This window comes from Eleginops maclovinus, chromosome 3, assembly GCF_036324505.1.
Source record: "Eleginops maclovinus isolate JMC-PN-2008 ecotype Puerto Natales chromosome 3, JC_Emac_rtc_rv5, whole genome shotgun sequence".
Classification (NCBI taxonomy): domain Eukaryota; kingdom Metazoa; phylum Chordata; class Actinopteri; order Perciformes; family Eleginopidae; genus Eleginops; species Eleginops maclovinus.
In genome coordinates this window covers 16,555,969-16,578,805 of record NC_086351.1, presented here as the reverse complement: position 1 = coordinate 16,578,805, position 22,837 = coordinate 16,555,969, and the positions used below count along the sequence as shown (strand labels likewise).

General features: G+C 39.4%; 2 protein-coding genes and 1 non-coding gene across 3 annotated transcripts; 1 reads left to right on the top strand and 2 right to left on the bottom strand.

The window, feature by feature from the left end:
* Positions 1-1,081: 1,081 nt before the first annotated feature.
* LOC134862226 (terminal nucleotidyltransferase 4A-like) lies at positions 1,082-10,134 on the bottom strand. Its single transcript, XM_063879994.1, has 12 exons — positions 9,234-10,134; positions 8,616-8,739; positions 7,579-7,625; positions 6,867-6,987; positions 6,615-6,722; positions 6,400-6,528; positions 5,915-6,128; positions 5,370-5,496; positions 4,582-4,685; positions 4,219-4,403; positions 3,837-3,974; positions 1,082-3,547 (listed from the first exon to the last, which is right to left on the bottom strand). Exons 1-12 carry the CDS (start codon positions 9,926-9,928, stop codon positions 3,113-3,115), a joined length of 2,427 nt encoding a protein of 808 aa, XP_063736064.1. The 5' UTR covers positions 9,929-10,134; the 3' UTR covers positions 1,082-3,112.
* A 758-nt stretch (positions 10,135-10,892) lies between these two features.
* Positions 10,893-19,617, bottom strand: ice1 (KIAA0947-like (H. sapiens)). Its single transcript, XM_063879840.1, has 20 exons — positions 19,404-19,617; positions 19,163-19,221; positions 18,705-18,816; positions 18,502-18,578; positions 18,363-18,400; positions 18,168-18,250; positions 17,962-18,038; positions 17,813-17,850; positions 17,637-17,719; positions 17,500-17,536; positions 17,211-17,267; positions 17,020-17,112; positions 16,505-16,875; positions 13,492-15,957; positions 13,105-13,273; positions 12,781-12,941; positions 12,309-12,499; positions 12,067-12,167; positions 11,846-11,944; positions 10,893-11,707 (listed from the first exon to the last, which is right to left on the bottom strand). The coding sequence occupies exons 1-20, from the start codon at positions 19,491-19,493 to the stop codon at positions 11,526-11,528; spliced, it is 4,584 nt and encodes a 1,527-aa protein (XP_063735910.1). The 5' UTR covers positions 19,494-19,617; the 3' UTR covers positions 10,893-11,525.
* Positions 19,618-20,134: 517 nt separating this feature from the next.
* trnae-cuc (transfer RNA glutamic acid (anticodon CUC)) lies at positions 20,135-20,206 on the top strand. Its single transcript has one exon. It is a non-coding gene; the product is annotated as a tRNA-Glu (tRNA).
* Positions 20,207-22,837: the final 2,631 nt, after the last annotated feature.

Below are 22,837 nucleotides of genomic sequence, written 5' to 3'. Positions count from 1 at the left end.
ATTTGTGCCTGCAGATTTTCAATACAGGACCAATGCTTCCTTGCCAGTGTGAACTACTTAATATATGCCTCAGGAACCAAAAAAGAAAAAAGGCTTTTAACAACATTATGAACTAAAGCATGTGCCAAAATATCATTTCTATTTAATCATCAATGAAGACAAATAGTGGACGAGGACAATAAGGTTGAATCTAATTTTATAGTGCCTTAGTCAGCGTCTATGAGCCAACAAATGCTAAAAGGGGTCTCAGTGAGGACACTTTTCCCCCCTCGATTTTAATTGGAATAAAATAACAACCGTTGCAGCCTCTAACGCTCCAATGATTGAGCCTTCAGAGAAGTGGTTTTTTTAAGCCCTCATCACGTTCCACTGTCCTGAACTCTGCTGAAAATGTTAAAGGTAATGAATTATTTGTGGCTAAGGCGAGCAACGATCCAACAGTGCCCCCGTCAGAGAACATGAAGAATTACAACACACGAGATGAGGATTCTACAGTGTGCGAGTGCTTGTGAATGGATTGTATCAGAACCTGAAAGAGGTTTATTGCCAGGTAGGTTAAGACATGAGGAATTTGTTATGGTGTTTTGGTGCATACAAAAACATACATAAAAATAAAACAAAAATAGTACACATCTTAAAAGTTACAATGTTAAAAAAATAGTATACAATATGGCTTCTGTTCTGAGCAGCTGGGATCTTGTATTGCCTTCCCTCGACTCCTCTGCATTAGTGTTTGAATAGGTAAACAATGATTTAAGTGGTTGCAAAGACTAGAAAAGCACTAATACATCTTGCCATTTAGTCTGAATGTCCACAACTGTGATGAAGCAAGTGTAAAGCATAACTAAGAATGAAGTAGTTTGCAAAAAGCTGAACTGTATAATTGGCACCATGGTAGTCGAGGGCTGATTTCTTACTGCAGTGGGCCATGTTTAAAACCAACCTTTTGTTGCATTGCTTCCAAACCACAAGTAGAATATTCTTAACTATAATAACTACAAAAAAATCCCTTTAACCATTAGGCCACAATGTACAGGCCAGCACAAATGTGGATTTATAACAGAAACACAGTAAAAGGAAATAGAGTTTTAAAATGTTTATTAAAAAAATAGAAAACTTACATAAAAAAAACAAGGTATACATCTATATGTCAGTCATCTACACATAACTCATCCTTAATTACACACATTTGAGCTGGGGATTTAGTTTGTGGCAATATGACAAATAAACCCTTGGATCATCCTCTAAATGGCTTAATAAAAAGCGGCATTGAAGATGAAGTTATGCTACTAACAGTATAGAGTCCATCAGACTGGTGTGCAGGGGGTTACAATAGTCACATACTTTTAAAACATGACCCTCATCAAGTTCGGTTTTGTTAATGGCTCTACCAAAACTCTAGTAACGGTGATTCTATGACATCCCAAGCTCAAGTCCACTTACAGATTGCAGTGTAAATTATGTAGCTTTAAAACCTTGTCTTACAAGATAAATAAATACTGACTTTAAATACGGGAGGGGAACATTTCTGAAATGGAAGGACCTCTTGCCATCTTTATGAACCATGTGCTTAAAAAAAAACAAGTGTTGTGACATGATGTTAATGTTATCAATCATTGACTGCACTAGGAGTCTACTACTGGGGCATACACCTAGAACTGGAAGTAAAAATAAAAGCCAAGAAACCTGGCAGTGCTTATGGAGACAAATAGAACAGAAAGCTGGCTACAAACAGGAAAAAGGGCAAGATCGGTCATTTAAGAAGGCAGTTAACCTGTTGCTTTAACAGAATTGAAAGGAGATATAAGGCAGAGAAAAAAAGCACTTTGCTGGTAATAAATAGCACCAACTATTTTTGAAATGACTTAAGTAAACACTGTTAAGGTGCATTTCCTACTAGTTTATTAGGAGGAAATGCACCCAAAAATGAAAACACTGAAACAAGGGAAATGAGTAGTGGTGATAATGCATTTGGACAGGAAGTTGGCAAAATGTCATGTTATCATAATGCAGGGGTAAATCATGTCATTTTTGGCACATTTCACCTGTTGCTTTACCATAGCTCCCCCTTCTGTTGGAAAGACACACACACGCACGCACACACACACACACACACACACCTTAAATCTATCTATTGCACAGCTCAATTTCCTCTTAAAAATAAAGAAAACTAACTTATGGAAATGTAACTAAAACGTGAAATAAATTAAATAAAAGCAATTATTGCACATGAACGCAACAAACGTAAAATAAGGTGGCAATGTTTACAATAAAAAAATATATATAATAGTGCCAATGTGAAGGAAAAAAAAGCCCCCAGTGACAAAAACAAGGGAACAAATGACCAACATAAAAAAAGAAAACACTTGGTACATTCAAACAAGTCATCACAGTTTAAGCACTTGAGACAAGGTCCGTTTTGTGCTGTCACACCAAAAACATCAAGTCAGCGTTGCGCTGCATAGGTAGAAAGGTAGTGCTTCGCGCCAGAGTACAATTGGTAGATGATAGTCCAAGCTGTAAGAGCTCTGAATAAAGAGTGTAGCCAATAGCAAGTTTGCATTCAGAAGACAAGAGCCCAAAGCCTGCTCAAAAAGGCTTAATAAGAATCAGAACTTCAAGAACGACCAGTTCAGTACTATGGCACATCATGTTTTCTAACGGTGTTCAAGTTGCATGGAACTTGAATCAGCTCTATAGCTATCCAGTCAATCTTTAGCTGCTCAAAAGTGACACTGGGGAGGGGACCCAGTATAGGAATCAGTAACTCAAATGATGTGCTGGTGTGCATCAAATTTTAGAGGAAGGGGCTCATCAGACCGATGTAACAAAATGAGTACAGTTAAGACTTTGGGCCTTTGACAGTCTTCATTTGCCTGCGAGAGCCTTGTAGCATCACTTAGTGCTTGCACATTGCTAGCAAAGATCAATCATGTTGACACCTTTGGAGTCAACTTCAATTGACTTGTGAATTACAGGACATGGTTGGTGCATTTTAGAGAGCCTCCAACGAAAAACAGGTGCATCATGAATGCTTCACAGCTGGTCAACATCAAAACTCCTGATGAGTTATGTGAGGCCTTCAAAAAACAATGCCAGACAAGCAAGTCTTTCATCTGCTCTGGTTAAGAGCAGGAAGGTTTTCCTTCTTTTTGCTCCGCCAGGTGTTTCGGTTGTACTGCTGCTGATTCCTGAAACCTGGTGCTGTCTTAAGACCCTGGGGGACAAAGCGCCGCTGGGGACTGAAGTTACCTTGAGTTTGATTTTGACCTCGGAGAACGGCACCTTGGTTTTGCTTGAAGCCAACATTTTGCGGATCAAGGGCGCCATGGGAGCTGGATCTCATGTTGTAAGTGTGGCTTTGATGCCCTACTATCTGCGGGTGGTGGAGCTGGTGGAGGGGGCTTGTGGAGTTTGTGTGCTGGGAGACTTGTGCAGCTTGTGTCATGTGATGGTGCATAACATTGACCGAAGGTGGATTTTCATGGTAGAAGCGGCAGTCAGAGAGTGAGGGGATGGTAAGGTTTTCTGGGAAGGACATCTGGACCTAGTAATTAAAAGCAGAATATACAATCAGAATTATTATAAGTTAGTTTTGCATTGTTGAAAGAGGTAGAATAAATGCTTTTTAATTTAGTCCAACTGAAATGTAATCTTGTTCAAATATTCAAGATAGAAGAAATGGCCACATTCAAAAATTGGATATTGATTTGTATATAATAAGATAAAGAAAATAACCATTGTAGCAACAGTTTTAAATTTCTTTATTTGGAAAATATTTGTCTAGTTTTATGTTTTCCCCTGCAACCTGTAAAGGGGATGAAAATTAAACTGACCTGAGGCGCTGTGTGGATAAAGCCTGGTGCATGTGTTGCCCCCAGGTCAGTAGCCATCTGGAGTACTGTATGGACTGAGGCCAGGGTGAGAGACTGGAGTTGGATTGCAGTATTACCGTTTGGGGGAGAATCAGACTCCTGAAAAAAAAAAAACACATGCTGTTTGACAAAAGATGCAACAGTTACTTTTCTAATGGATAAACAATAGTAGAAAGCTTTGATCACTACACACATTTTTTTCTATCAAAGATCTTTGTCACAGCATGATAATTCAAATCACAGGTCATGGTTATTCAGGTTTTTAAGTGGTGGTTAACCACAATGAAATGAAGAGCAACTTGTGTAGTAAATATTTCAAAAGCAAAATATATTTTGGCCTTACGATGTCACTTCCGGAGGAGGAAGAGAGCGAGCATGCCGAAGAGGATGAGGAGTGGTGCTGAGGGCTGGGGAGGAACTCTGGAGAAGGTGAGGGAGAGTCAGTACTGAGTGGGGAGGAAGAGTCTCTTTGATCCTCCACAGACACCAGCATCAGCCTGGCAAGGTCCTGCTCACAGGTCTCTATATCTAGGAAAAAACAGAATACTACTGTTAAAAAAAAAGAGGTTTGTTGAACTTTCAAATTTGTTTTCAACTTTCAGCATCAAGTTTATTTACCAAACTTACAAACACATGGGAGTCATCATAATATAACCTGCAGTCTATTTACAAAGTGGATGCAAACCCAGGGTTCCCACAAAGTTACCATGGTTCTCCAACTTGGCATACTGCTTGGCTGCCCACGTCTTTATTGTCCAGTCCCTGTAGGCCAAAACATCTGGGCTCACTTTGAGGATGCGTCCTAAAGTACTGCAAAGACAGAGACAGGTGTAATCCACAATGTTATCATGACACTCAAAATCTTTGGTTACAAAAACATTATAAAAAGTAAAAAGTTGATGACGATGATGATGAAGCATCTCAATATCTGAGACCTTAACTAATTTCCAAGTGAAGGAAGGTTTTGCCTGAACAATCTGAAGATGTGACATTTGTGTACTCTTGGGTGAATTGCGTAATTTCAGCTCCCTTGTCATGCCAACAGTTTGTAGTTTAAGCAAAATGCTATCCGAGTGGATAAAGTAAGTTAAATCATGTATACACCCTGGGCTGATGTTTAGGATAGCTTGCTTGCCTTTTGAAAACAACTTAAGCAAATGTTACAAAAGCAACAGACGACAGATCTGGGACGTTTAGACACAAAGCATCTAGCTCGCTAACCATTGCTTGTTGCTAATATTATTGCAAACAAAATATTCAGTATATAAATATAAATTGCTACCCAGTAAGTTATGATACTAACAGTTTTAAAGCAACTACCCAACTGTAAGCAAGCTAAGGTTAAACAGCTAGCTGTAATCCAGCCAAGATGCACCAACCTTGTGTTGGTTGCTTAGCCAAAAAGTATTTTCAAAAAGATAATACAAGTCTAAAAATGTATGTAATGTGACTCTTTGGGCCAATGCCAAACATTTCATTCACGGAGAAACCAACCTGTCGTATTCCTTATTGGGGTAAGCGCGTGCAAGAGGAGATACTCCATGACTCAGCACCATGTAGGCAAAGTCAAACACCTGCTTGACTTGCAGGACGCCGTATGAACTCCTGCCCACGTCGTTCCCTGTGAAAATCAATGTATAGAGAGGTTACACACAGCTTTGGACAATACGATACATACAGACACTACAAACTGGCTATAAAGTCCCGTGAAATGTGTTAAACCACTAGTCCTGCAGGCATAAAAGAGTCAGACCCCCTCCATCCTATTTCACAGCAGGGTATGTCAGTCAAATCAAGACTATCTATTTATCTACGTATCGGAACGAAAAGCGTCCCAAAGAATATACTTCTTGTCACAACTTTGTCTTTTTGAATAAGTCTATGAAGTGTTTTGCTCGTCTCTGCAATTTTTACACGGTCATCATTTTCCATATTAATGTACTGAGAGCAGATGATTAATGTTAACTACTGCCATGATGGCATACCCTCTATATGAATTGACCATGTCAGTAAATGTATTCATTAAATCCCAATCTGACCTGGCTGTATTGGGTCTTCTATGCAGAGCATGGATGGCCGGTTTCCACTCCCCATGGCTTTGAGCATTTCCTCCTTGGACACGTAGGCTCCTTCATTCTTCACCCTGATGCCGGTCTTGATGTAGTTGAAATTATGGCCATACAGCTCGAAGAACTCGATCAGCAGGATGCCGAGGTTGATGTTGGCACGCCGCGTGTCGATTCGAGGGTGCAACTGTGATAATCAGACTTAAAATTATCCACACGGTCTAACTAAATCCAGCCTGCATGAAACAGTTCCCTGATTAACTGCATTTAAAAATAAGAAAAAATATTGTGCACAGATGCAACAGTTCTCGGGTTACATAGTATCGAATAAAAATAACAATATGGAGAGCTTTTCATTTCACAGAAGGATAAGTAATAATTGCATTGATTTCAAGATAGATAGACAAGAAAGGGGTTGCTGCAGAGGCAGTACATGTAGCAGGCATACACATGTGTACCTGCAGGAAGCTGATAGCCATCAGGATGAGGCTGTAAGAGCTGATGCCTCCAGTGAAAACTTCATTGAGATCCCTCTGCAGTAGGAACTGCTTCAGGACAAAGATCAGAGGCGGCAGAATAGTGTACTTCTACAAGATAGAAAGAGAAAAAATTAAAGACTGTACAAGAAAAAAAGCCACATATGAACTGAAGGTGTCAGGTGTTTAAGTGTTACCTTAAGATAGCTTTTGATGAACTGTGCTGCTTTAACAGCAGTCTCTACATTGAAGCTGATGTCCACTTTTATCTTTGTTTCATGGTCAGTAAGCCTGATGATTGGCACCTGATGACAGGTAAAACAGTTAATTGGAATCAATCCAAAAAGTTGGGTGAACTGAACTTTTTTACATCCAAAGCTTCTATTGAAGTTTTCTCTTTGTGTGCTTTTGACTTATTTGAAACAGTCATCGCTCTCCCGGTGACTTACTGTAGCTTTATCGAAGACCTTGATAGGATAAGGACCAGCCACATTGTGCTTCTTCAGGGCTTGTTCCAGGTCCTGTAGTGGAGGATGGTCCCACTTTCCAAACACCACTAGGTCAATATCACTGAGAACAAAAACACAAAGCACTTTGTTGTTAAAAGGTTACATCCAACTAATTATGTCTACAGTGTACAAAAACGAGGTCACAGAAGAACAAACACATTAGGGCCAAGTCTTATGTTGTGGAACTAATTAAGGCTTTTGGGAAAGGTTGGGTGAGCACAATGTGACCAAAACCAAGATCGTAAAAAGGAAAGGTGGCCAAACGCAGGTGGCAGGGAAGCATTATTTTTGTGTCTCTTTAAGGTTATTAACCACTCAAGTTTATTTTAAAAATCTTGTCACTATACAAATTAACTTGATAAATTAACATAGAAAGAAAGAAAAAAATCAGGCTGTTGAAAGCATAATATAAATTGCAGAGTAAAATATGTTTGAATAAAATAACCTAGTAACCCTTGGAATAGGCTTGAGAGACACACTGTATACAAGAACGATAGCACAGAACAAAAAGTAAACAGTGATTCTGAATACTGTATGGTAGAACACTGATATAAACATACCACCAAAAATATTGCTCCCACTTTGTCAAACAAACATTTTAATAACAAATGTCAATTTCCTAATAAGGTCAGACTGCACACACAAATGTTACCTTGTTGGAAGATAAAGTCCTGTGCTGAAGCTGCCAAATATCTCCACCTGTAGAGTTCAAGACCAATTAGTTCAATTCTGATTCAAGTCTTCACACATTATATTAGACAGTAATCATCATTCCTTTGATAGCTCTTGTTTCAGCAAGTTGGATCTTTATGGCTGTTGGCATTTGAGCTGCACTGCACATGATTTTTTTCATACCACCATAGCTTAGAGAAACATGAATGTGTCTTTTGAGGAAAGTGAGGCCCAGTGGGAACTCTCTGGGCTATGATTAGCTTAAAAGGTTTATAAAACATATCCAACACAATGGCATTTGTTACAAAGTACACTGTGTATAACAGTCTGTTGGCAACATGCAATGGGAAATGTATTAATGTTTATTTAGGAATACAAGTTACATCTTTATTAATACATCTGGTCAACTCTGGACGTGCCATTTAAAAAAGTTAGTTGACTGTCTACAGAAGGGCAAACAGGAAACGTGAAGCTCAGTAAATAGTCAGACATACTGACTAACCTTTACAAAAAACATAACATTGATTTAAACAGGCAATAGCAACATTGAATTCAAAACGGATTCCAAAACTAGCAAATTCAAGTGAAAGAATATGCACAAAATAAAGAAATGTATTCCAAAATGTCCTGAGTGGAGACCATGACAGAAGAACCCTGCTGTCATGGGTAATTTATGGTACAATCCCAGCTCATAAGAGGTTTATAAAAAAAGAGCAGTTAAATTGCTCCCACATAACTAATTTTCTTTCTGAAACCTTTAAGTTCTCAGTATGAATAGACAGTTTCAGGGAAGGGGTCAGCAAACTCAATGGTTTAATTTAAAAACGCACACACACACACACAAAACATTTTCAAACTGATTTACGTGGCTAACTAATCAGTTGTATTGTTGCTACAGAGAATATGTCAACTTAAGAGGACCGTAACACAATCAAATACGCCTTGGTAAACTCTGGTAAAGGATATTTTGGGTAAAATACTAAATGCTGAAGGAAGCTGAGTTTTACATGTTCTCACCCCTGCTGTGGGCCACAACTCCATGATGACACCTTCTATTCTGTTCACAACATCTCTTCTCATGGCCTCCTCTTCTGGTCGTGGCGACATGAAGTTGAAAAAGTCCACAATTTCTTCATGAAGACTGTGAAAAATCAAATGAGAAAGGAAAAAAAAACAAACAGCAAAAGAGTGAGCAATATAAGGCACGACTACAGACAGTATTTCTGGATGCATTTGATGAACGTTTTTTTTTTTTTTTTTTAAGGCCTGGAAATGAAGCCTATACTGCCATTATTGCACTTAAAACAAGTTAAAATACATTTTTGCCTCATCTGTGGTCAAACATTCAGGTTCATTATTTTTTAACCTACTTATATTGTTTTAAATGTTGACCAAATTGCAGTTAACTATATCAATTGATTGGCTCAGCCACACGACCAATGGTCTTGATACTGTTTGTGATAATAAATACTATATTTAGATTAGAAAAGGCAAAGGCCTAAGTGTGAAAATTTTCTGAAATATTGAACTTATTTCATTAAAATTCATCATGGAAAAGTGCTCATTGGCTGACTTGGGTAAGAACCCCGTAGCTCACTTTGAGAACGCTTTCAAGACCAATCCAATTATCCTTACCCGTTTATACCCGGGCTGTAGCGCCTGGTTTTCCACAGGCTAAACGAAGAGTCTACATGGTGTCCATTCCAGGCGTAGGACAGGAGAGGGTTGATGCCGTGGAAAGTGTTAGCCCTGTTCAGGTGCCTCCTGCGGCCGGATGACTGTGACTGATAGTGGTGGTGCTTGTTCCCATGCTGATTTTTCATCCCGGTGGGGGTGTGGCCGCCAGATTGTTGCATGCTGCGACAGTGGTGCTGAACAGTGTGAAAAGGCGGAGGGGGCTGCTGTTGCCGTCTGAGATTGTTCTCGTTCAACTCGTGCTCGCCGTAGTGTATAAACCGACTGGCCTCTTCGTTCAAATTATCGATTTGCAGAGAGGAGCCGGAAGGCGAGGAGCTCTCGGCCTCCGAGTCCAGTGAGGACGAGGACGGCGACAACGAGCCCTTCCTTCGGAAATGTACCCTCTCTACGCCGCCGCTGTCTCGCTTCGACGGTTTCCCAAACACACACCCCGGCAGTGCTACATTCTTGCGATACTCACAGTTAGCCTCCGTGGAGTTTGCATTTAGCGAAGCAAAGTTGCGTTGGTGGTGAAGGTGGTTGTCGATGCCGGAGTTAGCTCCAAATCCCTGAGAGGTTTCCCAAATGTGCATCCACGGGGAATTGGCAGGACCCTTCTGCTCCGGCTGCATCCAAGCGGTCCGGGGATCCATTGGAGTCGAGTTGGTCGAGAACCACTTCACGGGGAAAAATTGCGAGCAATTTGGCAAATTCAACACTTTGCGTTCAACGAGACAAATAAATTCTACCGCGTTTATTTACTTGTTATCTTCGAATTGCTTCATGTCCAGAAACTGATTTGGTTTTTCAGGCAGCTCGTCCAACTCCACTCCCCATGTAAGACAGCCAATATGGCGAACCCAGCAGCACGGATCAGCGTCTACGCATGTCCGAGGGATTTAAATCTTTGAACACACCCCCCGAGACTCAAATATGCGTCAATGTACCCAAACACAGCTCGGACACACCGGAAGCTAATTAAAATAATTAACCGACCCCTTGGAAACTTATTCACGACACACAAAATAAAAAGCAGTATGTCCAAAATATGTTAGCTTAATCACATAAAAAAATATTTTTATTTTTTAGATAATATAGGTTGTTAACATTGTAAACCTTCCAATCGGCAATATTTTTAAAATATTGTCTAAAAATATTTTCTCATTCAGGATTTCTTAAGAGCATTTAGTTTTGTGTCATAACAGAAATCGTATTTACATGAGTTTACAATTCTGCAATTTGCTGTAAGATGTTGTTCTTTAAATGTATCAAATTTGGCGTGCGCTTTTATTTTGAAGGCTACGTCCGGAAATTGTAACGATAATGTGTCACAGATCAGACCGGGCAGAATGAACGTGATCGTTTTTCGAAATTTAGCTGGATCAATTGTCGCTGCCTCTATCAACATTTTGTATTAGAATGTTAATGTTATGTCACCCCCAGCCCCCCAGAAATGTAAGTTTATAATTTGCTTATTCTCTTTTTTTAGTAAGCATGCAGTTTAAGTAAGTAGGCTATATTACGTTTATAACCCAAGGCCCATAAGGCCATTTTCATGGCTTTATAATTAGTTGCATTTGGGCAAGTGCTGAGTAAATGCAACCAAATAAACAGGTATTTATGTTCAATATGTTGATTTTTTTATTTGAAAAAGTTAAATAACCTCTGAAACTTCAAACTGTACAGAACATTTACAGTCGCAATTGTACCTTTCATTCAAACAAACATCAAATCCTCATATTTACAAATGCATAATGAAGAAAAACATGTGAAACTGTGCCCCAGTTTAACCAGAGCCCATGCACATATTTTACATTTTTTTAAAACAATACCTGAGTACAGCAAAAACTAAATGCAGCAATTCATGCCAGTACATTTATTACAGGGTGTGTACAGTTTAAAATTTGAGGAAACAAACATGTTAAATGTCTCCAACACTAAACATTGAGGAAACATTTGCTAGGAAATTAAAGTACATTTAAATGTATTTATTTTTAGGTAGAAGTGCACATACAAAACACAAACTAAAGCATTTGTCTGGACTGTCTTTCACAGCATATTTGAATTTAAGTAGTAGCACCAAACCAATTTGTGAACATGCATGTGCCCAAATGGTAAACAGCTCTAACATAGGCTGCCAGTAAGCTAGTAAAATAAAAATGTAGGTGCATAGTTGAAATTTTTTCATTAAAAGAAAAAGGTACAAACTGACAAGCAAGTTCATGTGGATTTGTATAGAATATGTCTCTCTCAGCTCTTGATATGTCTGCAGATAGAAGCTAACTGGTTAATGCAGCTGGTGACCGCAGGAGGGACGCTCTGAGACGTTTCTCCTCTCCACCCTGCCAGGGCATCCATGGCTTGTTTCGGGTTGCAGGGAGACAGGTCGTAGATGCAATAGATGGCGGCCAACTGGACCTCCCATGGCACACCTGAGGAAAAAAACTCTCGGTTTAAAATACACACATTTGCAAATACTCAAAATTGAATAGAAAACTAATTAGTGTTTCAAAAATGATGACCAATGAAAGGCATGTCTTAGAAAATTGACAGCACTTAATAGATGATACCTTCAGTCTGACCGTGCCTTCCAAATGCGTTCATGACCTTGGCTACTATTACCACAGAGGAAGAACTCCTCTCTTTCATTCCAAGTTGACCGAGGCATCCTATATAAAATGTAAAAACAATTATATTTTCAAATGGGTAATCTCTAGGCTATCAATCAATTACACTTGATTCAGGTTATGGTAACTTGCAAATAAAAGAAACAAAACAAAAAACAACAGACCAATGAGTCGAATTACAGTGGCGACGGTCACATCAGAGACGGGAGTTTGTTTATCTCTGGGCTGTGTCACCCAGGTGTTCATGAGTGGCCACAATTCCTTACTATCAAAGCAGAATAAACAGGTTAACACAGGGTTACAGCAGATGTCTGCTTTCAGGAAATAGTAAGCTTCACAGAGATTATTTAGATTTTGTTTGGAAGACAATGTGCACGGTAGCTTCATGTGAGAACGAATAACATACCCCAATAAATGATCATAGGTCCACTTCCACTTCTTGTGTGAACAGAGCAGTTTCAGAGTTAAGACATGCTGCCAGGCCTCAGTCCCCAGGTCATGCCCGTAGCGACTGTGTTTAGTGAAAGACATGCCTGACCCTGAATGAATATCAGACAGCGTTCTGGAGATCAGGGTGTCAATGTCACAGGGAGGACTCTGCAGTGATAAAGGGAGATTAGATTTAAAAAGGGATACAATTGGGAAAGAAGACCTACATTTAATAAAAACAGTGATCTGACTGAATTATGGTCACACAGGTTAGGAGCCAAACAATTTATAAAAAACCTGAATGCCTTCAGAATGCTCTACATTTTAAAAAGGAAATTAAAAAAACAGCAATGTTTTCACCATTCACCCACTTTAAAAGTCAGAGGATATACATAGATGCGAGTAAAAAAATGATCCGACTGGAGATCCCATCTCTCCAAATACTTCACCTTCTCCCAACCAAGGAATGCTGAAAGGCAGCCAAGGAGGTTTTCTTCTGCTTTCAGTTTGGTGACAGTATGTATAGCCTGGCACAGAGAACTACTGTGTGAGAGTACTTTGGGCCATGTTATCACCATGAACAAAATCATTTTAGCACAGTCTGTAAAATCTGCAGTAAGAAAGACACAATATGGAGAATGAAATGTTAATTTAAAGTGAAGCTGAAGTAGGAGCAATAAAGACAGACTTTACAGTTGACAGAAGCAATTAAGTAAAAATATATTTTCAAAAGTATGTACGAGGTTAAATAAAGTAAAATGCAAATTGCTAACCTTCTGTGAGAAGGCTGTGTGCCAGAATGTGAGCTTTCTGCCAGTCTCTTGTCTGTCTACAGATCCCTGTGTGGACTCTACAGAGGGCCTGTATGTAGTTACTGCTCAGATATTTTTTTCCTTCTTTCAGCTTTTCCAGGATGGCCAAAATCATGTCATCCGTCTTAAGCTGAAGAGAGAGTAAACATGCACAAAAGGCAAATTCTCATGGACATATTTTTTAAACAAACACATTGTATGAGTAATAAGCAGCCATTTTTCTTTACAAGAGCCTTTATGTGAATTATTTTCCTTTTCTTTGAAAATGAAAATTGATTTCAAAATGAATAAATCATGAATGGCAAGAGTGAAAACAAATAAATAAGCCAAAGAAACCAGTCTACTCACCAAGTTATTTTGGCAGATCTCAGAGATGACCTCTTTCTCTTCATCTCTCAAGACAGGCTTTTTGGGCATGGTACCAACATACAAGTGGCTCTGGACTACAGGCAGTAGATCGAAAAACTGGTTTTCAATCTTCTTTAAAAAGTGAGCTATAAGATTTTGCTCTGCATGTTCTCCACCTTCCACGGATGGTAAAGCGGTCTTTAGTTTGCACTGTTGACTCGTCAGAGTCTGGGCTGAGGTGGCCTCCTCTCCAATGTTGGAGAAAGAGGAAGGCATCTGCTTGTGGCTAAGGGTAGGAGAGCAGTTATCTAGCCTGAGACATTTACTGCTTTTAGGTTGAGGCAAACTGATGGCCGGTCTTTTTTCTCTTCTCATCTCAGTCTTGGTGAAGGCCGTCGGAGTTGAATTAATAGTCTTAAAACAAGATGTCTGACTGTTGGTTGTTGTGGGTAACGTCCCACTCTCTGATGAACACATGCTGAGCCCGACGTTCCCCCGGAGAATGCTCAGAGTTCGGGCATGGGCAGAGAGCTCCGGGTACATGGTGTCAAGGATCCTCATGGAGTTCTCTTGAGATGGACTGGAGGAAGACGACGGTGATGAATTCATTGCTGAAGAGGGTAAGCGGCCTGGGACCGGCACGGCATGTTTTGGAGTCGCAGAACCAAACTGTAGCGGAGACGAGGGGACTCCATTCGGAGGGAGTGGACTGTTTAGTGCAGACGATCTCAGCTGTAGGCTGTTAGGAGTCAAATGCGCCTGGACAGGAGTGGAAGGCGAAACAGATCTTTCCATGGGTGAGGGAAATGAGAGTTTACCAATAGCCTGCCTTGGATTGATTGATTTGCCTGCCTTTGGAGGTGTGCTCAGAGGTGTTAGGATACGAGGAAGCGGAGGGCCCATCGCAGAGCGAACTTGGCCTATGCATTCTGGTGACTGAGCCGTAGTGGAACATTCCACTGGGCTACATTTTTCCTCTCGGATCAATATTGGGTTTTGATTTTCAAGAACTTTTGTACATTTATTTGTGCTAGTATCACTTTTTAATGATAGAGTAGATCTAACAATGGGACAAATATCTGTTTCCACTTTAAGTTTACTTGCGTCTTTGCTGTCTGGAAGTGCTACAGTTACTTTGTTTGTTGTTATCTTGGTTTCTGGTTTTGGGTCCAAAGCCTGTAATTCTAAAGTGGGTAACAGACATGAAGGACTCAATCGCCTGCACAAAGAATGTGTATTATCTTTAACAGAATATTTTAAGTTAGAAAGGGGAGAGCCTTGATCTGCTAGTTTTTCAGGGTTGTCAATGTCAACACCCTTTTCTGCAGTAGTTGCAACATTTGCCTGACAAGTGTCTTGGTCAGCATGGGATTTTTTATCTTCCATCTTCAACAATGGAGGAGACAGAGATCTATTATCACCATTTGACTCGGAGAGAGAAGCTTCAATATTGACCCCACCAGTTCCTTGTGCTTCATTTCCATCTTCCTCCCCAAGAGGTTTAATGGGCGCATCGTTTTCAAGCATTTCTTTAACATTTTTACCTTTGGCAGTACTGAGGCCATCACCGCTGATAGACAAACAGGGTTTATCGTCTGGAATGTCTGTGTCATGGCCCACACAGCCTTTATTATCCTGGGGTGTAAAGACATCTTGACGGCCCTGTCCAAGACCAATGGAGTCCTGGGGACTTTTTCCCAGTTCCGAACTCTTTTCTGTATTTGTTACCTCAGTAACTCTCACAGAGTCAATGATTATTGAGGAGGTAACTGAGGAAGTAACTGGCTGAACATTTCCTGTTTCTTCAGAGATTACAGTTGTATCCATCCTTCTGGGTGACTGTATAACCTCAGGAGTGACTGTTTTAGCATCAGCAAGATCACCAGGGTTTGTGTCGACCTCCATCTCTTCATCTTCATCTGACTGATCTTCCTTTGCATTTTCTGGCGCATTTTCAATTTCAGAGATACCATTGGCACCACTGCAGGATTGCTCACTACTTTCAGTAGCCAACAAGGCATCCTCAACCAAAACTGCTAAGAGTGATGTAGAAGAAGACGAAGAAGCACAAGATAAAGAAGTAGAAGAAGCAGAAGCAGAAGCAGAAGATAAAGAGGTAGAAGAAGCAGCTGTTGATAACAGTACAGCTGAGGGCTCATGCTCATTCTGCAATTCTTTTCCGTTTGTGCTGCTTTGGACCTTCATTTCAGTAACGCCACTCAACATGTTTTGTCCCGAGTCTTTGGATTCATTTTCATTGGGAATGTGTTCCACTTCCTGTCTTGTAACCGCTGGCAACTCTTCCTTCTCCTCTCTCGATAGTGCAAAAGGTTTTGGACAAGGGCTTGTTACTGATGTTGTGATGACTAAGGACTCTTCTTGTTGAAAAGGAACAGAGTCGTCAGAGATTTGGGGATGGTTTTCCTTTTCCCCATCTGTTGTCTCCATAGATTCCATTTCTGCATCCTGAAAGACACCACATACAGAAACACAGATTTTTTTATAAGATACATCCACCACGAGTTGGACCGGGAGAATCAACAGGCAGGAAATATAACGATGCTTGAGACCACTTTGCAATGACATTACAGGAGCTTTGAGGGACAAAATTGTGATTTTCTAAATATAAATCATATGTATGTTCACAAACAAACCTGAGCTTTGTGCATTTCTTAATTGATCATAATTCAATTGACTGAAAATTACATAATATCTAAAAACAAAAAGTACTTCAGTTACAAATGCAAAAATACTATTAAATGAAGTTTTGGCATATTTAAGGATGAGTTACCTAGTAGTTGACGTAAAAGTACTATATGAAAAGTGGTTTCCTAATCTTTACCTATTCCATCTTCTGTGACTTTCTTTTAAAATGCTTCATTGATTCTGATTTAATAACAACTTTTGCATTATGAATACATAGATTTTAACACAGCAATTTGCACTCACATAATAACAGGTTAAACTGCAAATTAGTTAGTCATTTTTTAAGAAAATGCATAAAAACATCTACCTGATTTTCCACCTCATCTGGTATAGGTGAAATGCAGGGAAGCATTGGTTTGAACAATGCCAGTATCTGCCCCAAAGAAACTTCTGAGCTTCCAAAGTCAGTAGATGACTCCTCAGCTTTGTGTTCCTTTGACTTGCTCCTTTTGGGTGTGTTTTTTTGTTTTTTGGCACTTGGTGACTGCAGCGATGGTTGATGCTTAGTGGCTTTCTGCCTATGAGGAGAGTTTTTCAAAAGTGTAAAAATGGCTTTTGTTTGCACAGGGGAACTGTGGGATTGACTGATTTTATGAGCGGGTGACTGGGATGTGTTCTGCAGAGGAGAGTGCAGTCTGTTTTGTGGGGAGCTGGGTAGAACCTCCTTGGATCTGGACTCTGAAATTTACAATAACAAAAAGGATTTCCATGAATGCATTAAATGCTTAAATTACAAATATAAATGCAAAAGCGATTCGAAAGTTAGAGACTTGTTGAGTTCTGTCTCACACATATATACGACATAGCTTAATGATGCCTCACCAGGAGATGTTTGGTAATGTATCAGGTTTGCAGTGTGTTGCAGCTGAGGTTCCACACATGACCATAAATTCTGTAGCAGCATTTGGAACTTTTCTGAAAAGCAGGCATAATTCATCACAAGCGGCACAATTAATAAAGACAAAGCATAAGCTAAATGTATGTAATAAATAATAATGAAGCAGACTGAACACCTTTGTCTACTTTAGGCTCCTTTGGTGCAGTTGCTTGAGTTGATGTACTCCTATAATCTGTCAAAGGGAAAATTCAATTGCGTTAATTTTAGTCAGAAAACCCTTTTTGCCATTATATAGATCAAATGCATTTCCTTTAAAAAGGCCCTTTGACACTTAATTTAAAAGTTTGGTAATTTGGAAGAATTGAAAAGGAAAACCCAACTTCATGAAAGACCAATATCTGACTGCAGCAAAGAAAACACTCATTGTAACACTGCATTTGTAGATCAAGCTGCTTCTTGTTTACCTTTGCACCGTTCTCTTTCCAGTTTCATCATTCTCACCTGTAAATGAAATGAAATTGAACACAAAGCAATGTCTGTTTAATAACTTAAAAAAAATACCCCCACAAATGTGCAGTTTATAAAAAGATATTTACTGCACCTGGAGGTCATCAATATTCCTCTCTAGCAAGATCTTCTCTTTGGTCAGATGGGATATTTGATGATTCTGTTTGCAAAGCGAGTCTGAAATACCGACAGAAATGTGTATAATTAAACAGCCCAAAAACAATTCAACACATTTTTTAATGTAGTGTAAGAAACATGTTTGATACCAACCTTCAAGCAGCCTAACTTTATTCTCAAGGCTTCCCTTTCTGTGGGTCAGAAAACAACATGGGAGCTTTTAGCATATATCTTTTTTTAAAACACATTTTTCCCACAAACAACATGGAGTGCGAAGGAAACGACTGCAAGCCAGTTCTTACATGCTTGCTGTCTTGGCGTTCTCCTCTATCAATCTTTCAACTTGATCTGCTTGTGCCTGAGATATCTTCAAAGATGTCTGAAAAGGTAAAAAAATAAAAAATGTGCAAAGATTACAAATGTTCCCAAGCTACACTTAAGCTATGGATAAAGCTTTATAAGATACAGCAAATTCAGATGACTCAAGTGCAAAGACTTTTTATCTTACCTGTATTTTCAGCAGATCATTTTCTACTCCAGCCTTTTCCCTCTTCAACTGAGCATTCTCAAGTGTCTGTGTTTCTGTCAGTTCTATAACGTGGAAAGACAATTTAGCAAAAAATCTGGAATGTATTTAAATCAGATTAGTATTTTTAAGTTTTGCAACTCTTTAGTGGTAAAAAATTATAGGATGCGGAAGTACCTTTCACATCCTTAAGATGGTGTTCAAGCTTCTCATTCCTGAACAATGTTAAAAAATAAAATTAACATTTTACCCCAAAATAATGCCATAAAAATGCATTTATTTGCACTGTTATGATTATAAGAAAACAATCCCTTACTCTGCTATCATCTTGCTATGTTCCTGCTTCAGTTGTTCCATTTCTTCAGACATCTGCCCAAAGGTCTTAAGGGCACCCTTTAAAAAAAAATAATAAACAGTGAATATCACACACAGCATAGAAACAAACATCCAGTGTAAGAAAAGGTTCAGGAAACACATTGTAAGTAAATGTAAATGAGATTGTAGAAAGAAAAAGCATACCTTCTTTTCCTCAAGTTCTGCTTGCAAAATTTCATAATCTGCCGTCCTTTTCTCCAGAGTAACCAATCTGATCTGCAGCTCTTCCAGCTGTTGTTGAAGCCCAATTGCGTCACTGAGTAAAACATAAAACAAGAACATAACTATGCATTTATTGAGATTATTTACGTAATTTTGCACTCTGAAGTCACCCTTTTTATTAGAGTTTTGTTCCTTTGGTAAACATTCCCTTTAAGCTAGTACGAACACATTTTAACTACTATATTTTGCTAGATTACACCTTTTAAAATGACCTACCCCAAGTTGTGTCAAGATCTCATATCGAAAGTGTTTCTTTCGTGAACAATGATGGTATTTAAAAAGTAGAAGTATTGTTGGTGTCCAAATGTCCCCGATATCTAACTGCAATGTATTTGTGTTAAGCAAATCACCATGGCAATACTAACGCATGTATTACTCACTCCGAAACCGCTACCCTCTGCTTCAGAGCCAGAAATGACGAAACGTACTCGGTCAGGCTCTGTAGTAGGAGAAAGGAAGACACAAAACAAAAACAAACACATTCATTATTACCAACAACGTTCCCATAAACTGATAACATTAAAAGATCGCGTCACAAAGTCGCAGACTGTTTATTTATACTTTACAAACAAGAAACACAACTTTTTAATGGAATTTCCGTCATAAAAGAGAAAATCTAACCTGGTGCAAAACAGAGCAGTTTTGACAGTTTCCAACCGTCGCGACCGCGGCGATTGCTGCCGTTTTGGACTGACTGTCCCTTGGCATCATGGTAAGACAGGTTTCACCGAAACTCTCACAATCATTATTTGAAACAAAATAAATTGAGGAACATATTCCCGTAGAAGAAACTCCAGACAGGTTCAAAATAAACACATTTATCTCCCACGTTGACCAAGGACCCAAACCAGGACCCCACATGACATGGGGAGCTTTGAGAAATGCCGGTTAACTTAAAATGTAGTATAACTTGCTACTGTGCTACCCCTTTCCAATTATGGTCGGTGTGTAATTAAATGTACTAATACATGTGACATATTGAACGTTTGATTTTTTGTTGGTTAAAATATGATGTTTCTCCAAAGTGTGTGTTTTCTTTCAGGCAGTTCACAATGCCATTTCTGGGCGTTGCAGAACAACTGCATCACATCGTTCAGCGTCTTACCGGCCAATAGGGGCAGAATAGCCGACTCTACGCGCTCAACACACTTTATAAACAGTATTCACTTTACTCGTCAAAAATATGCTCTCTGCTCATAGGTTGATGTTCGATAGTTTGTTTAGTAGTCATCATAGTATACCTAAGTGAGTTGAGTACATTCCTCTTTGTGCTGAATCGATCCTTCCACAACACAAAAACCCTCCCTTGCTTTCACGGTACAATTCTAAAAAGTCAACTTCTTTGCTCCAAATCCCTGGTGGTCTAGTGGTTAGGATTCGGCGCTCTCACCGCCGCGGCCCGGGTTCGATTCCCGGTCAGGGAACACATTTTCTTGAGCTCCGTTGAGATTTGAAATACTATTTAATAGCTTAACCTGAGCTGTACAACTCTAAATCATATTGTTTCGTAACGACAATATTTAATGGATTTACAGAAAATAGTTTCACGTTTGTTTTGCTGCAATGTGTGTTACATTTCAGTCAGCAGAGGGTACTGTTGTACAGATTAGGCTACAGTGTTCCTAATTTATATCTGCGACTGCGTCTCTCTCTCTGTCAGACACGCGCCTTCTTCTTCTTCTTCTTCTTCTTCTTCTTCTTCTTCTTCTTCTTCTTCTTCTTCTTCTTCTTCTTCTTCTTCTTCTTCTTCTTCTTCTTCTTCTTCTTCTTCTTCTTCTTCTTCTTCTTCTTCTTCTTCTTCTTCTTCTTCTTCTTCTTCTTCTTCTTCTTCTTCTTCTTCTTCTTCTTCTTCTTCTTCCACTCAAAAAGTCAAGCAAGGAAAGGTGGCAGCTCCTAAATTACCTCTCTGGTGAAGCAAAAATGGTCATTTATTTAAGTAGGAAAAACAGTGTAGAACATAGAAAAGGACAACAAGCCAAAGATGTGCAACATTAGAGACAGACTCTGGCTCGAACCTCTTTTTTACAAACACATTGGGAACTTAGAATGTTTTAAACAACGTTGGTGTTACAAAGATATTGTATGTTTGGTTGTCAACGAGGATTTGCACTTTGCACACGTTTTGAATATATAGTTTTTTATTTTTTTTATTTTCAGTTAATTGATTTTATTGCCCAATGACGCACTTTATTTGAAGTATACTGTATGTATACTTGCTGAACATGTAAATAAACTGTTTTTGCAAAAGTAAAAAAAAAAAATCTGACTGACGATGACTCTAATAGCTGAGAGGAAACAACTAAAGGTGCTGGATTGTTGTTGGTGCATCCTGACTGAAAGATAATAACCCTGTTACTTCAGATGAACCTTCAGAGTGCAGCCCCGAGGCTATAGAGGCAAATCTTTCCAAACAGATGCAGTCGAAGATAGCATAGTTTCTTTAGTGGAAAGGGGAGTGCTGGGTATGCTTTCTTTCTTCCTGTCTCTCTCTGACAGATAACCTCTTCGGTTACCTGACATGTTAGGTAACAATTTGGATGTTGCCAGATTTATCTTGATCACCTTTGTTATCTACAGGAAGTCTTCGTCTGATCACTATCTTTGTATAAACACAATTCTTCATCCTCTTAATCCCTTTCTTCTTGTGTGGTTTGATTCTTTCCTCATTTTTGAGGACGCTGTTGCAATTTAAACGGAGTGAGGTGAAACAATTGCTATCTAATGAAAGTCATAGAAAACCAAGTCAGTCACTAAAGCAATACATTACTGTAATAAGATATTCATGTTTGAAGAGTTATCCAAAAATTGGGTCATCAGTTTGTCACTGGGCTAGCTCATTTTGTCCATAAATTACATGCACATGATTACATTTTTAGAAACATGATTTCAACATTTTGAAAGAAGTACTTATTTTTGATATTGGTGTCATCCTATCATCTCTGCTACACAGGATTACGTTTTAACTTGACAGAGGTGTAGAGTGGCTGATGACAGTGCATTCCAGACGCTTGGGGGGTTTGAGTAATTTGATGTCTGTTTGTAAGTGTGTGTGTGTGTGTGTGTGTGTGTGTGTGTGTGTGTGTGTGTGTGTGTGTGTGTGTGTGTGTGTGTGTGTGTGTGTGTGTGTGTGTGTGTGTTTGTTTGGTGTTGCTTTTGTCAGCAAACTGGCATTAATTAATAGAACCCTTCTGCATCCCTGCACATCTTGCATTGTCTACACACACAAAACCATGCTGAGTAACAAGTGCCCACAGCTGACCATCTATAAATCAACTACAGAGAGGTGGTTGACATGGAGGAAAACCCCCTTTTCTCTCTTTACCCACCTCTAGCTCACTCTCCCTTTCTTACAGCATTTTTCTATGACAACACCAAATACATGTATGTCTTCCCTCCTCTCTTTCCACTCTACTAATCCCTTTCTCTCTCTCTCTCTCTCTCTCTCTCTCTCTCTCTCTCTCTCTCTCTCTCTCTCTCTCTCTCTCTCTCTCTCTCTCTCTCTCTCTCTCTCTCTCTCTCTCTCTCTCTCTCTCTCTCTCGCTCTCTCTTTCTGAAGGGGATTGCACAGAGGAGTGTAACAATGCTGATTTTGTTTTGGGCATCTGTGTCTATTTGACTTGTTATGAAATGACGAAACAGTCAAGCCCAGACAAAAGATGTCATATGTGTTGAAATGGCTAATACCTCATGGGCATTACCAACATTACCGTTAGCTTGTGTGCTGGCCTATGTGATGCAATGACTTTGTTTTGGCTCCATTGGTCGCAAGAATACCGTTTTGTTCTTTGTTAATTTTGAGTCACACCAGTTGTCCCCAACACAATTGTTCAAAATAATTGTTTGTAAGTATCCTGCCTACCAAAAACTGAGAAACTAGCTGCTGAACATAGTGGAACGTTTAGCAGCTAAACAGCAATATCTGTGAGCTAAACTGCTCGCTAAATTAACTTTTAAAAGTGATGATAATGTCTTTGCTGCGCTGCCCCCAGGTGGTCAAAATGTATTTTTGCAGGTTTACCAATTTCTAAACTAGAAGCTGACAAGATCTGTGGCAG

Excerpts from the sequence above, each read along its gene's own strand:
- ice1 (XM_063879840.1), bottom strand. The coding sequence starts at position 19,493 with ATGATGCCAAGGGACAGTCAGTCCAAAACGGCAGCAATCGCCGCGGTC. Across the intron at positions 16,876-17,019 it reads ACATTACCAAACATCTCCTG|AGTCCAGATCCAAGGAGGTT; the intron begins GTGAGGCATCAT and ends TGTAAATTTCAG. Across the intron at positions 13,274-13,491 it reads AGATCTGCCAAAATAACTTG|CTTAAGACGGATGACATGAT; the intron begins GTGAGTAGACTG and ends CTCTCTCTTCAG.
- LOC134862226 (XM_063879994.1), bottom strand. The coding sequence starts at position 9,928 with ATGGATCCCCGGACCGCTTGGATGCAGCCGGAGCAGAAGGGTCCTGCC. Across the intron at positions 6,723-6,866 it reads AGGTCTTCGATAAAGCTACA|GTGCCAATCATCAGGCTTAC; the intron begins GTAAGTCACCGG and ends ACCTGTCATCAG. Across the intron at positions 6,529-6,614 it reads TCATCAAAAGCTATCTTAAG|AAGTACACTATTCTGCCGCC; the intron begins GTAACACTTAAA and ends TCTATCTTGTAG.